The sequence below is a fragment of the Ursus americanus genome, chromosome 7 (genome assembly GCF_024610735.1).
Source record: "Ursus americanus isolate L20-20 chromosome 7, mUrsAme1.1.p, whole genome shotgun sequence".
Classification (NCBI taxonomy): domain Eukaryota; kingdom Metazoa; phylum Chordata; class Mammalia; order Carnivora; family Ursidae; genus Ursus; species Ursus americanus.
The window spans coordinates 48,374,772-48,387,709 of record NC_142133.1 but is presented as its reverse complement, the minus strand read 5'-3'; the positions used below and the strand labels follow the sequence as shown (position 1 = coordinate 48,387,709).

The 12,938-nt window shown below is 45.5% G+C and overlaps 1 protein-coding gene across 6 annotated transcripts in view; it reads left to right on the top strand.

Moving 5' to 3' along the window:
* REEP1 (receptor accessory protein 1) overlaps nt 1-12,938 on the top strand; it is a 100,336-nt gene that overhangs the window by 56,304 nt on the left and 31,094 nt on the right. For all 6 annotated transcript variants that reach the window (XM_087863646.1, XM_045808867.2, XM_045808865.2 and 3 more), the window contains exons 3-5: nt 1,305-1,381; nt 7,391-7,511; nt 10,280-10,393. In XM_087863646.1, the coding sequence (XP_087719772.1) occupies nt 1,305-1,381; nt 7,391-7,511; nt 10,280-10,393 (312 nt within the window). The remainder of the gene's footprint in view (nt 1-1,304; nt 1,382-7,390; nt 7,512-10,279; nt 10,394-12,938) is intronic.

The window sequence follows — 12,938 nt, the reverse complement described above, 5'->3', positions numbered from 1 at the left end:
TAATATTGAGTTATAAGGGGGCAGGCTCCAAAATCCACATATAAATTCCTTTAAGTCTTTGTGTGGCCCCTAAATTGCACAGAGTCAGCCACTCTGTGGTAGGCTGAGAAAAAAAAATTGGAAAGCTGGAAAAGTTGAGCAGAAATGTAGTTTCTTCCCACTGTAGTAGAAACAGAGTTTAGAGTTCAAGTCTTGCCAAGTGGAAGAGCTTGGTAAACATTTGGGAATTTTCACTGAAACATCTAAAAGGCCATACTTAAGTAATAAAAATTACATCCCAGCACTAAGAGATCAGCTCTAAGACTAAGGACACAACTGAAATACTCCTGTCCCAATAAATGTAAAATTTAACTGCCACAAGGTCAAGATGATATACAGAATTTAACTACCTACTAGAACAAAACTCAACATTCTTTATAGAATGTAATATAAGCTTATAGCAAGGCTGCAGGATATAAGGTTAATATATAAAAAATCAGGGGCACCTGGCTGGCTCAGTCAGTAGAGCATCTGACTGTGACAACTTCCTTCTCCAGGATTTTTCCCTCTTAATTTCTAGCTTCTTTAGCAGTCTCGAATTTCATTCTCCAGTTCTGCAGGCAAAATGAGTTCTGTCTGTCCTGTGATAAGTTCTTGGTTTGGGGAAATTAGCAAAGAGTGGTTTATAGGATGAGTTGGTGAAGGGGAAACCAGGAGACAAAGGAAGCAGTTAGAACACTTACGGTAGGTCCGGAGACAGGGGTCCAAGGCCTCCACTGGGGGAGAGAGGCAGTTGAAATGGAAAAGGTTGGTCATATGGGAGAGATTAAAAAAAAAAAAATCTAGTTTCTGTGAAGGGATGTGAGACTTTTCCACAGGAAACCATTCCTAAGTGACCACCATTCCATTCCAGAAAGTCTGGTCTGATTAAAGTTCATTCCAAAGTGTATCTCCGTTAAGGCCTGGAGAGTTTACTAACCTGGTGTTAGTCTTGGTAAAATGACCTAACTGAACCGTGAGTCACTCCTGGTCTGCTGGTCTCCCTGGCTCATGTGAAGGCTACAGATGGTCACCCAGGATCTGCTTTGACCTTGAGCTGAGGTTATTTGTGGAAACAGCCTGTTTGCCTGTGGCCCCAAGGTCTGGAGTGGAACTGAAAATGAGCTGTGGGAAGGATAAGGGGAAGGGGTTACAGATGCAGGATACACTGCCTGGACATGCATGCCTTGGCATCCATGATCCGAGCCTCTCGTTCTTGATGTTGGGCAACCCGCCATTTATCCTTGACCTTTTTTTACCAGCTCCATTGCTGTCTCTTTCAACAGGTCAAATGGATGATGTACTGGATTATATTTGCACTTTTCACCACAGCAGAGACATTCACCGACATCTTCCTTTGTTGGTAAGTACTCTAGGACTTGGGACTTTTCAAGGGAAGATGTTGCCTAGTATCAGTGGAGAGGTGGGAAAGGTCTAGAAGCAGTCTCAAACCTTACTTCAGAATGGAGAAGCAAGTGCAGGGATGTTAACTGGGATAGTTTTAATAAATTAATCTGTAAAGTTGCTCTTCAAGGAAATATTTGTTCAATGACCTTATAAAAGCAGGTATTGTTCTTATAATATAATGATGTAATGATGGGCAAAATACAGTTCTTCAACTAATGTAGTTGGTAAGGAAGCATTCATATATCAAAAAAAAAAAAATAGGAAAGAAACAGTACACACAAGTTCACCTTTAATAAAACTAGCTTTCTCTCAAACACCATCCACTCTCACCATAACTACTATTCAGAATTTATATGCTTTTAACATATTTATGTGTGTACATATATACACACGTATACACATATTTTTTAAACAATGGCATTATAGTATACCTAACAGTTCTCACTTTGTTTATTAAATTTATTTTTTGAATACTTTCATGTAAGCATAAGTTGATCTACCTATTTTTTACATGGCCACATGGAATTTCATGGTATAGAGGGACCATAATTTATTTTATCAATCCCCTTTTGATGGAAATTTTTTTTTTGCTTATCAACAGTGCCACTATTATAGCAATGGAGCAAGTAAAAATTATAAGCTAGGTCCATGTATTGATATATTGCATCTTCTAAGGTGAAAGAGGCTGTGGATAACATATAGCATCTTGTTTCTATTTAAAGGGCCTGAGTTTCTCTGTACACGTGTGGATGTATACTAAAAGTAGTTTGGAAATACCCATCCATTAACCAGAGTTATTTCTGCAACTTGGAATCATGGGGTTGGTTTTGTATTTGCTGTGTTGTATGAATTTTTTTACCATGATCAATTATCATCAGAGAGAATAATAAAAATATTTCCATTTTGGAGAAAGTCCTTACCCAAAGAGGCTCAGTATGAACTTACCCTCCAGGATGTTATAGGCCAAGGATGAGACCTGAATACCACTTCTATAAATCCTGTTTTGGATCACTGGTCTTAATGACCTTAGTGTATAGTTTTTCCCCCCAAAAAGGCTGGCTTTCATCTCTACTGGGAGAAATAGAGGTCTCAGCCATTGTGGCCTCAAGCTGTAGGGAAGAAATGTGGATTACCTAATTTAATACGTTCGTGCCACGCACCCAGATAAACAACAGACTCAGGGTGGGGCTGAGTGTCCAGGAGTCTCCAGGAGCGGAGAGGGAACTCTGCTGAGCCATCCTTTGTCTTCCCCAGGCCGCAGGGGCTGGTACTAGGGGTCAGGCCCCATATTGTGCAGAGGTGTGCTGGGGAGGCTCCTGTGCCCCATGGGGAGATGAGGGAAACAGGCCCCCAGTGAGGACTGTGTGGTCCGCTAAACGTCATGGCCGACTCCTCATGTCCTCTTCCCTCTGAACAATGTCCTGTGTGTGGTATGGGTGGCATCCTGCTGTCCTCCTGTCCCTCTCCTCATGAATATCATGGGGGAATAGTGTTAGTCTTATGAGCTCTTTCCAGGGGCTGGCATTTCTGTCTCACCCCCTTTGGCTAAGTGGAAATCTGGTCTAATGTTGGATGCACCCTCCCTGGTAGCTGGAGTGTGTGTTTACCCATGGCCCTGGAACTTTAGAATTTCATACTTAATAAATGCTTATCGGCTATTTCTGGAGTTGATTTGATTTGGATTTTTGGGAAGCGTATGAGCTTTCCATTGCTGCTGTAACAGATGGTCACAAATTTAGGAGATATAAAATAACAGAAATATATTAGTTCAGTTTCTGTGAGTCAGAAGTCCAGGTAGAATCAACTGAGTCCTCTGCTCAGGGACCCACAAGGCCAAAATCAGGGTGTGGGCTGGCCTGGGCTCTTCTCTGGAGACTCTGGGGGAGATTCCACTTCAGGCTCACTTGGATAGTAGGCAGAATTCAGTTCCTTGTGGCTGTAAGACTGAGGTCCCCATTTCCTGGACATGCGCCTCCCACTCCAGCTTCAGGCCAGCAAAGGCATGTCAGATCCTTGTCATGCCTCAGATCCCTGCCTTCTGCTACCAGCCAGAGAAAGAGCTCTGCTTCTGCTTTTAAGGGATCATGTTATCAGATCAGGCCTACCCCCAATAATCCAGTACAATTTCCCTATTTTAAAGTCAGCTCATTAATCTCAATTATGTCTTCAGAATCCCTTCTGCCATGTGAAGGGAACGTATCTGTGGGAGTAACATCAGGATGAGAAGGTCATGGGACCAAAATTCTGCCCCCGACCGGAGGGCCTCTGATACCTGGTGTTTTGGTGCCTGTGTGCAGGGACGGGTAGAATCCCCCTCTTCCCGACCTGCGTGCAGGCCTCATCTGGCCCATCGTAGCAGGAGCTGTCCTGGCGGTTTATGTACGGGAAGCGAGGGTCATGTGCCTCTTCTGCCAGGAAGAGGTTGGGAACCTTCGCTGCCTGCTTTAGCCCGCAATCTGGTCATGCCCTGGGCCTGCTTTCTCTTCCTCCGCACAGGTATTACAGGTCATAGCATCTTCAGACAGAGTCTTCCCACTCCCTCCTCCCTCGTGCTCTGGGAATGACACAGAGCAGGCTGATGAGACAGACAGAGCCCTATTTCCCCCTTCCAGGGACATGGACACCAGCTCAGCAGCGAGAGTGAAGTTTCTGTTCTACCTGGAAGCACCTTCTGGCTTCCTGGGAAGCATCTCTAACTTTGGTTCACTTCCAGGATTGGAGATTGCCCCTTCCCTTTATGTTCCCTCCCTCCTCGCTCATCCCCACTGCCCTCTTTCCACCACTCCCCTAGGGCAATTCTCTCTTCATAGTTAACTTTTTTAAACTTTCTATTGATGTAAACAGCAGTCATATATGGTCCCAGGAGACAGAGGGTGGTGACTTGTCTCACCACACCCACAGGCGATTTCATCTAGTTTTTTAACATTTACAAAATACTACAGCACATGGCAAAATGAAATTGAAACAATACACTAAAGAGTAAGGCCCTCCTCCCCCAGGCCTTCATTCTCTCTCCCCAGGGATATGACGGTTAAAAGTTACTTGTGTTTTCTTCCAGAAAATTTCTGTACACATTAATTGCATGTGTTTTGACAATTTCATCACATGTCCAACCCTCTTAAGAAACAGTTATCCCTCGGGAGTGTGAAGTATAACATCGGAAGGATTCTGGGAGCCTGCATCTCCCCCAGGCACCCCAGTGCTGTGCCCCTGTACCTGGGGAGGCAAATACATCCTAGAGGTCAGGACAGTTCAAGGGCTTAGCATCAAGGAATGGGCTGGGTCCTTCTCCACTTTTTGGGTGAAGGCTGGCACGGTGGTAGGTCAGCGGGAAGGTGACTTGGTTGGTGGTGATTGCACTGGTAGAGCCAAGTGAGTCTAAGGGCCTCTGGGAAACACAGGGTCTGAGTGGCTCAGCTGGGAGACCCTTATGACACCTGACAAGGTCCTGGTCCTGAGGTGAGGATTCCAGGGACAGTTTGAGATCATCCCCCGAAGTATACTGGTGTGTGTGTGTGTGTGTGTGTGTGTGTGTGGTGAAGGAAGTGTGATGTGGGAAAAGGATTGTAGAATAATGCCATGTGCGTATGGGGAGTGGTGCTAAAGGAGTCATATATACCCACATGATTATATATCTTAGGCATTTGAAGTCTACTACTGAAAATGTTTTTGCTTTTGGAAAAGGGACTAAAGGTCTGAGATGGGAATAAGACTCTTCGTTGTATACTCTTCTGGTAAAACTACACACATGCATTACCTGTTAAAACATCTTTTACAGAAGCGACACAAGTGCTGCCGTGTGATAGATCCCCTGGGATTATGTGTGTATCTTGTGTTGATGCCTGAGCTTGCTAGATTCATTTGTTTTCCCCTGGGGGCTGGTAAATAGTTGTTTTCAAGACCAAATTTCCTCCATTATTAATCACTGGAGGGTTCAAATGTGGGAAAATCCTGCCTCTGTTCCTTTAGCCTCTTCTTTGTGATGGCTGTAAAACGTTAAACAGTCTTGACATGACAATGTCCTGGAGTTGCTGAGGGAATATTTGGGAAGAGCCTGCCGGAGGCAGAAGGCAGAGGACCAGGGACCTCGATGAGGAAAGCAGGGTGGGTGGAGCTGCTGATCTGGGGGTCTGTGTGAGAGTTGAAGGCTCTGAACTGACTTGCCAGAAATTGCTCTTTATTTTCAGCTGCATGATGAGGGGGAGAGGGGGTGAGTGAGAGGAATTTACTTTTTTGACTCTTCAGGCTAGCACAGTGTCCTTTTCCCTCAGAGCATCATGTTTTAGGTACCCAGGATTTATTTTGGTTAGGTATGGGAAGACACATAGACTCAGAAATGACTGTCATGGAGGAAGAAGTGTGTTATACTCGCAGATGCCTAGAAACAGGGGGCACAGACCGTGAGGTCAGTCAAGAGGCAGAGGTCGGACGTGTGGGCAAGAACTTTTATGGTGGTTTCCACGGAAGGAACAGGCAAGGCAGGGAAACATGTTTAGGATCAGCTAGTCTGAATAATTTCAGTGGGTGTTGGGCTGTCCCTTGGTGGCTGATACCTGGCCCTGGGGTGATGAGAGCAGCAGGAGAGTGGCCCAGAGTGTGAGAGCTCATAAACGAGGTGGCTGGGGTAAGGGCGCTGGATTGGTTGGTTTGCATATGAAAGGCTTGCTTGTGGGCGAGTTGTTTCCTATCTTTAGGAATTGGCTAACCCAGGAAGGGGCAGTCTCTCCAGAGTCAGGAAGGTCCCAAGATGCCAAAGCATCAGAATAAAGAAAATAAAAAGACACGGTATTAGTACACATCAGGACGGCCAAATAGTGTTGCACAGGTTGTACACAGCACAAGATATCTGGCCAGGGTGGCAGGCGGAGCTGAAATTCAAATGAAGCCGGGTTCACTGGGCATGTGCTCGAGGACTGCCTCCAGCAGAAGGGGCTGGCTTTTTCTCGTGCATACAAATGCACCAGGTGGGCTGGCAGAGGCCCCTTACGGCACTGTCTCAGGTTGCTGTTCTGTATCACTTGCCATTATTTGATCAATCTCTGTCTTCGGGCCTGGACCATCAGTTCCAAGGTGGCAAGGCACTCTTACCTGTTACCCACTAGACCGAAAGCTCCAAGAGAGCAGGGGTCAGGTCTTCCTTATTCACCATGGTGTCCTCAGTGCTCAGCACAGGCTGACACAGGTTGGTGCTGGTAAGTGTTTATGTGATGAATAAATGAATAGTACGCAGGACTTCCGACTCCAGGACTGTAGGTGACCTGCGCCCTGAACTCTTCTCTTGGCACCAAAAAGATCAAGTTCTGTTCACCTGCCGTAGAATTGATTAGGGTGAATAGCAGCCTCCTCTTGGCTGGCAAGAGTTTGGCTCCTGTCCCTACCTCTTTGGGGACCAAGAAGACAGCCAAGGGGAGGCTTTGATTCTCAGTCTGGAGATTCTTTGTCAGCTCCTCCCTGTTCTACATCCTCCAGAGTTTTCTGCCTTCTTGGCCAGCAGTAAAGAATGAGTGACTGGGTGCAGGGCACAGAGGGCCAGGGTCTTCCGAACCTGCAGGCTGTGGCTGCAGCGCCGGCTCCAACCTCAACAAGCAGAACCCGCAGGAAGCCCAGTGGTTGCCAGGCCTGGCCGTAGGGTGATTGCTGGAGAGCACCTGGATCCCTGGCTTGCTTTGACAAAAAGAGAAAACGAGAACCTGTTTTCAAAAGAAGCCTTGGCCTGGGGTGGGGGGGGCATGTTGGGGGTAGAGATGACTTAAAAAAATAAAATCTTAAAAAAAGAAAAAAAAAAGGAGGCCTTGGGCCTTTGCTCTGTGTTTACAAGCGTTTACAATGCACAATTCACGGGTGGAGAAAGGAGGGATCCGGGGGCCTGCGGCCGTGTGCGGCCAGGAGAGGTGTCTGTGCTGCTGGGTCTCGGGCCGCGTTGCTGAGAACCTAACGGAACATGTATTTTCTCATCTGTCTCCAGGTTTCCATTCTATTATGAACTAAAAATAGCGTTTGTAGCCTGGCTGCTGTCCCCCTACACAAAAGGCTCCAGCCTCCTCTACAGGAAGTTTGTGCACCCCACGCTGTCTTCAAAAGAAAAGGTAATTTATGCTTTCACTGCTTCCAGCAAGTAAAAAATTTAAAAAGCGGTCAGTAAAAAGGACAGAGTGTTTCATTGTAGGAGACCCTCGGTGGTCTCATATCTGCCACCAACAATTTGTTCCTTCTAATCTTTTTTTTGAATCTATTTTTCTGACATGTTTAGAAATAGGGGTGAAATCCTCAAGAAGATGTTATATGTATCATTACTTATTGAAAAACATTTCCATACATTGAAACAAAAGGCAACAGAAGATTCGCTCATCATTCAACTCCCCAAACTGAATTTCCTTCCTTTTATCATGCCCAGCTCCTGTCCTTTTATAGATACGATTTTTACATAGACGATTAAAAAATACTTTTAAAACATAACACAGGTAAATGGAAGCATAAAGAGATTAAATGACTTGAACTAGTACCCAGATAGCTGCCGACAGACACTGGAAGGTAAGAAATTTCTTGTACGGTGTTTACCGTATTGTTCGGTGACAAATACATGCCTACCGATGGAATCCTTGCTATTTTGGTAATTATCAGTTGGTAAATACTGATGAGAGCAGTCATAATAATTTGTCTCACGTTATTTACCTTTTGTGTTTATTTTGCTTTGAACTACTTCACAAACATCTTTGTAATGAAAATATAGATTTGTCCAAGGCCAGAGATGGGAAAAATAAGACAGGGATAAATTGCAGGAAAGGGTCAGCAATGACTAAGAATTCAAGTAAGAATTACAACTTGTATCTCTTGAAAAGAAATTTAATTCTAAGCTACTTATAATAGCATTGTTTGTAAAATGATTTTTTGTTTAACATCTCCACTGAACGTAATTTGCTGGATTTGCTTTCACTGGGTGCCCTATTGGGTTTTTTTTTTTAAGGTTTCATACAATAATAAATGCATTACCTCTGTCTTACTAATTTGCTTTGATAACTTTGTTTTTTACGCATACCAGTCTATAAACCTTTCTTTAAAATAAAATTCTAAGTGTACCCCAAAAAAGCCCCGAATACCAAAAAACAACAGAAACACTTAATATAGATACAGTATTTAAATTCTGAGACCTTAAACAGATTTGCACATAACCCATTTGTATCTAATCTTCATAAAGATTCACGACCACCATAGTACATAGAGATTAATTTCTTCTTTTGATTTATTGTCTTAGAATAAATTGCCAGGAGCAGGATTATTGAGTCCAATATTGTATAACTCATTAATTATATTACATGATCTTCTAAACTAATTGGGATATGATTTTTAACATAAAATAGCACTGTAGGTGGCTTTATATTTAAATTTCTTTTTTTTTATATATATATTTAAATTTCTATTGTTTCTGAAAGTTGAGTACTTTGGACTTCCCGGGGGAGGCTTTAGGGGAACATATTCCTTGGCCGAGCAGACTACTGTAGACATTTCTGAGATCTCTTTTAGGAACTAGGATACAGCACTGCCTGTCTCAGAAGGGTGGGTTTTGAGGAATGCGATCTCTGTCTTGACCTGGTTGTCAAATCCCTACTCTTGGCACTTCCCTTTCCCCAGATGTCGGGCTTAACCCTGAAGCCACCAATGTCATTCACTTCCATTGAAGTGAAGGTGACTGACTCTTAAGGGCTGCCAAGAATCCCTACCCGAGTCAGTCAGGGGTCACATTGAAAACTTCGTGTGGTGACTTCCTGGGGAAGTCTTAAACAAGGAATGCACCGGGGTTGACTGTCCCATTGGCTACCTCAAAGCAAAGGAAATGCACTGATGTCCTGAACTTCAAATGAGACCAAGGCCAAGTGTCATTGTATTACTGAACTCAGAGATGAGCTACAGTGATGTACAAAACAGCTGTTCTTGAAACAGTGACAACAAAACAACCCAAACAAACGAAAAGAATAAGCCAGAGTTGATGCAGATTTGAAGTAAACCTCTATTTTGGCCACTGAAGGGACGAGACTTCAATCCTCTTTCCAACCTCCCCCCCACCCCAACTCTGGGGATATTGTTGGATGACTTCTCGTTTCTGCTTTTATTTCATTATCTGTCAAAAGATCTCCCTTATCAACAAAAGTAGCACTTATCTCTTTTTGTGTCCTCCTCTTTCCCCTTGATACCTGCATGGGGAGGTACTTGGATATAGTATGAAATAGCTACAGAATAGAATTTCAGAGCCGCAAGGGCCTGACCCCCTGAGATAGGAAGACGACAGTGGTTCTCACTTATTGAAACCAGCCATTGTGTTGGATGCTTCGCTGGAATGGTCTCATGTAATCCTCACTGTGCTCCATGAGTTAGGTACTGTCACTGTCCTCGTTTTTCAGAAGGCTAAACACTTGGTAAGGCCTGACAGCCAGTTAGTGGCAGGTCTGAGGTTAGATGCTCGGTTCTTGGCATTCTCTCCACTTTCAGTTCCTTCAGTGCCTTAGAGAGTGGCTGTGTCTAGTAGAATGGCAGGATCGCCCACATCCAGCACCCTGGACCCTTCCTGGAAGGTTAGAGCACTGTAAGAATAATCCTAGGGTATTGCTCAAAGAAAACTTTCCTGGATCAGTAAGTTGCTGTCGAAATTCCTCTTTCACTTCCCTGTATCTCTTCCATTTCTCTCCCTCCTCCTATCTACCCTCCCCTCAAACACACACCCCAAAGTGCGTATGACTTTTCAGTCCCAGTGAGAATCCGTGATTGGGCAAGCTGCCAAGCCCAGGGCTCAGAAGGGAGGAGAGAACAGAGATTTATTTGAACCTTCCAACTCAGTGTGCCTCTGTTTTTCTTTCGACAGGAAATCGATGATTGCCTGGTCCAAGCAAAAGACCGAAGTTATGATGCCCTTGTGCACTTCGGGAAGCGGGGCTTGAACGTGGCGGCCACCGCAGCTGTGATGGCTGCTTCCAAGGTACTGTGCGGGGGGAGGGGCGGGGGGGCGTGAGCATCTCGACCGTTCCAGCCCGTCCTGATCATCTGTCACCCATGTAACTCGAGCAGGACAGGCTCAGGGCCAATCAGTGGTTTCTCATCTTTTGGGGGTCCCTTTGAAAATCTGATGGAAAAATTGGTGAATCTTGCCCCCAGAAAATTGTGCAGATGCACGTACCGCACACACACACACACACGCTCACACACATGAACGATGTGTGCAATATTAAGAGGTTCCCAGAGCTCCTGAAACTCATTATGGGTCCCAGAATAAGAACCTCTGAATTACTTGGAGCTTACGTGTGGGGGAAAGAGGAAATGAAAAAGGAGGGAGTGAGCTCTTCTCTGCAGTTTCCCAGGGTGCACTGGGAGAGACCTCTGAACTCAAAATATAGCCAGGTGGGGAGACTACCGGAGTGAGTGGGTGGCTCCGAGCACACGTGGCCCAGCAGACCCAGGGGGAGGAACCCAGGGTCCCAGATGAGGTGAGTGGTTCAGACGTGGGGGAGGAGGATGTGTGTAGCAGCGGCAACTGGAGCTGGAGGAGGTTTGAAGTAAACACTGGGCACGTGGGACATTGGGATGTAGACCTCACTTCCTTCTCTTTCCATCCAGCCTCGTTCATGTCCTCTGTGGTCCTTCCTAGCTTCTTCTCACATCACGTTCTCCTTTTCGTTGTGTCAGTTTCTCATTGTGTGCCCATCCCTGAAAAATTAAATCGGTAGACATTTCCCCCTGGAGTAAATTCAACAGATTGCTTTGTGTTTCCTGGTGACAGTCCTTACCCCCAGTCCAGATGTGGAGGAGGGGTCTACCTTCAGCTGGGGGTGGAGGAGAGGCAGTTATACTAATGTTTGGGAAGACACACTGGCTGGGAGGTAGGTTATATGAGTGAAGGGAAGCTGTATGTCCTAGGTGGTAACTGATGGTTTTAGGCAAGGGGGACAGAGTTGTGAAAGGCTTTGGAAGAGGACGTTCCCCCTTGGTGCTCCATGGGCTCTGAGTGGATGGTGGGATGGAGCATGTCAACAGCCAGCTGGATCAGGGGACCGAACCTGGTTTTCTGTGTCCTGAACCAAGAGAAGCACATTAGGAGCAGTTCTGGAAGAAGGACTTACCCCTTGGGGCTGAGGTTTGTTAGAAAAGTATCATTCACCTGAAGTCAAGAAGGCCTGCGGAGAGAGAGAAGGAAAACCAAAAGGGAATGATTCCTGTTCAGAGAAGGACCAGCTCCTTCTGTAACACACTGTAGTGAGGTGTCCCCCTTAGTCCAATAGCTGCTGGCAAGGTGACAGATCCCAGTGAGTATCTTCGGAGGGGATATTCAGCTTTGGTATCCCAAGGAGTTGCATCAGGAGTTACAAAGAGCAGTGAATGCCAAGATCCTTCTGTTTGAGCTGTAACCACTTTGTGCTTTTATTTTTAAGCTGAAAGATAAGAGAACTCAGAATTGCTAAATTCTTAATTCATCAAGCCATCTTTGCAACATAAAGCTACAGAAAACTTCTCTGGCCTCTCTCTCCACCCCATCTCCTCTGCTTCTGAAGCCTGAAGGAACATGGGTTTCTACCCTTTGCCCCGCTCAGTCACAGAGCATAAATGTGGTGTATTAATCAGGGCGGCTCAGTATGGGTCTCCTGGCCATACAGCAACATGTGCGTCAATTTGATTCTGAAGGTAATTCTGTAGGGGCATCCTTTTCCAGGTCTGCCTCAAGCTGGAGCCTCCAGAATCTTGATACCGTCTTGGCCAGCCACCACCAGCCCCTCAGACCACCCAGGGAAGCCCGTGAACCCAGGCCCCCAGCCAGGGCCCTTACAACAACGAGAGGCAAAGGAAGCTCCAGACAGTCTGAAACTTGCCTCAGGAAATAACTGCTCATTAGTTGTTTCTAGTCGCGCTGCTGTAGTGAGGGATGCCCGCTTCCTGTTGAATTTGGTTTCAGATGGGAAAGCTTTCTGCCTTTTGGGGGCTTCGCTTTTCCTCTCTAAATATAAATATCTTGAGAGAGAAAACACATCTTCTCTTCCAAAAATAATGCCCTCTATTTTTGAAACAGCTGTGTACTTAAAAAAAGAAGTAGAAGTAAAATCCAATCTGGCTGAGGGGTCACTCAGTGGTTTCCACAGCAACCATGGATCACTCCAGGCAGGGGTCAAAGGATGGTGACTCACCAGTGAGCCCAAATCTGGCTTTCATGTCCAAACCACCTGGGAAGCTATGTTTTCATTTTTTAATAGATTCTCAGATGTGCTGATTCAGACTCTCAGGCAGTAGGCCCAATCTCTATTTTTAACAAGTTCCCCAGATGATTTTTCAACAGCCAGCTCTGCACAGGTCCCTGCCCGAGGTCCCATCCAGAACCGGAGCGCTCAGGTGATTAGGGTTAGAGCACTTTGCTTGACCATTCCTGGGATGCAGATTTAGAGCGTTAACCTTGAGAATGAGAAAGTGAGGGTGTGTGTGTGTGTGTGTGTGTGTGTGTGTGTGTGTGTGTTTCATTTCCTTAAAACTTCATGCTGGTT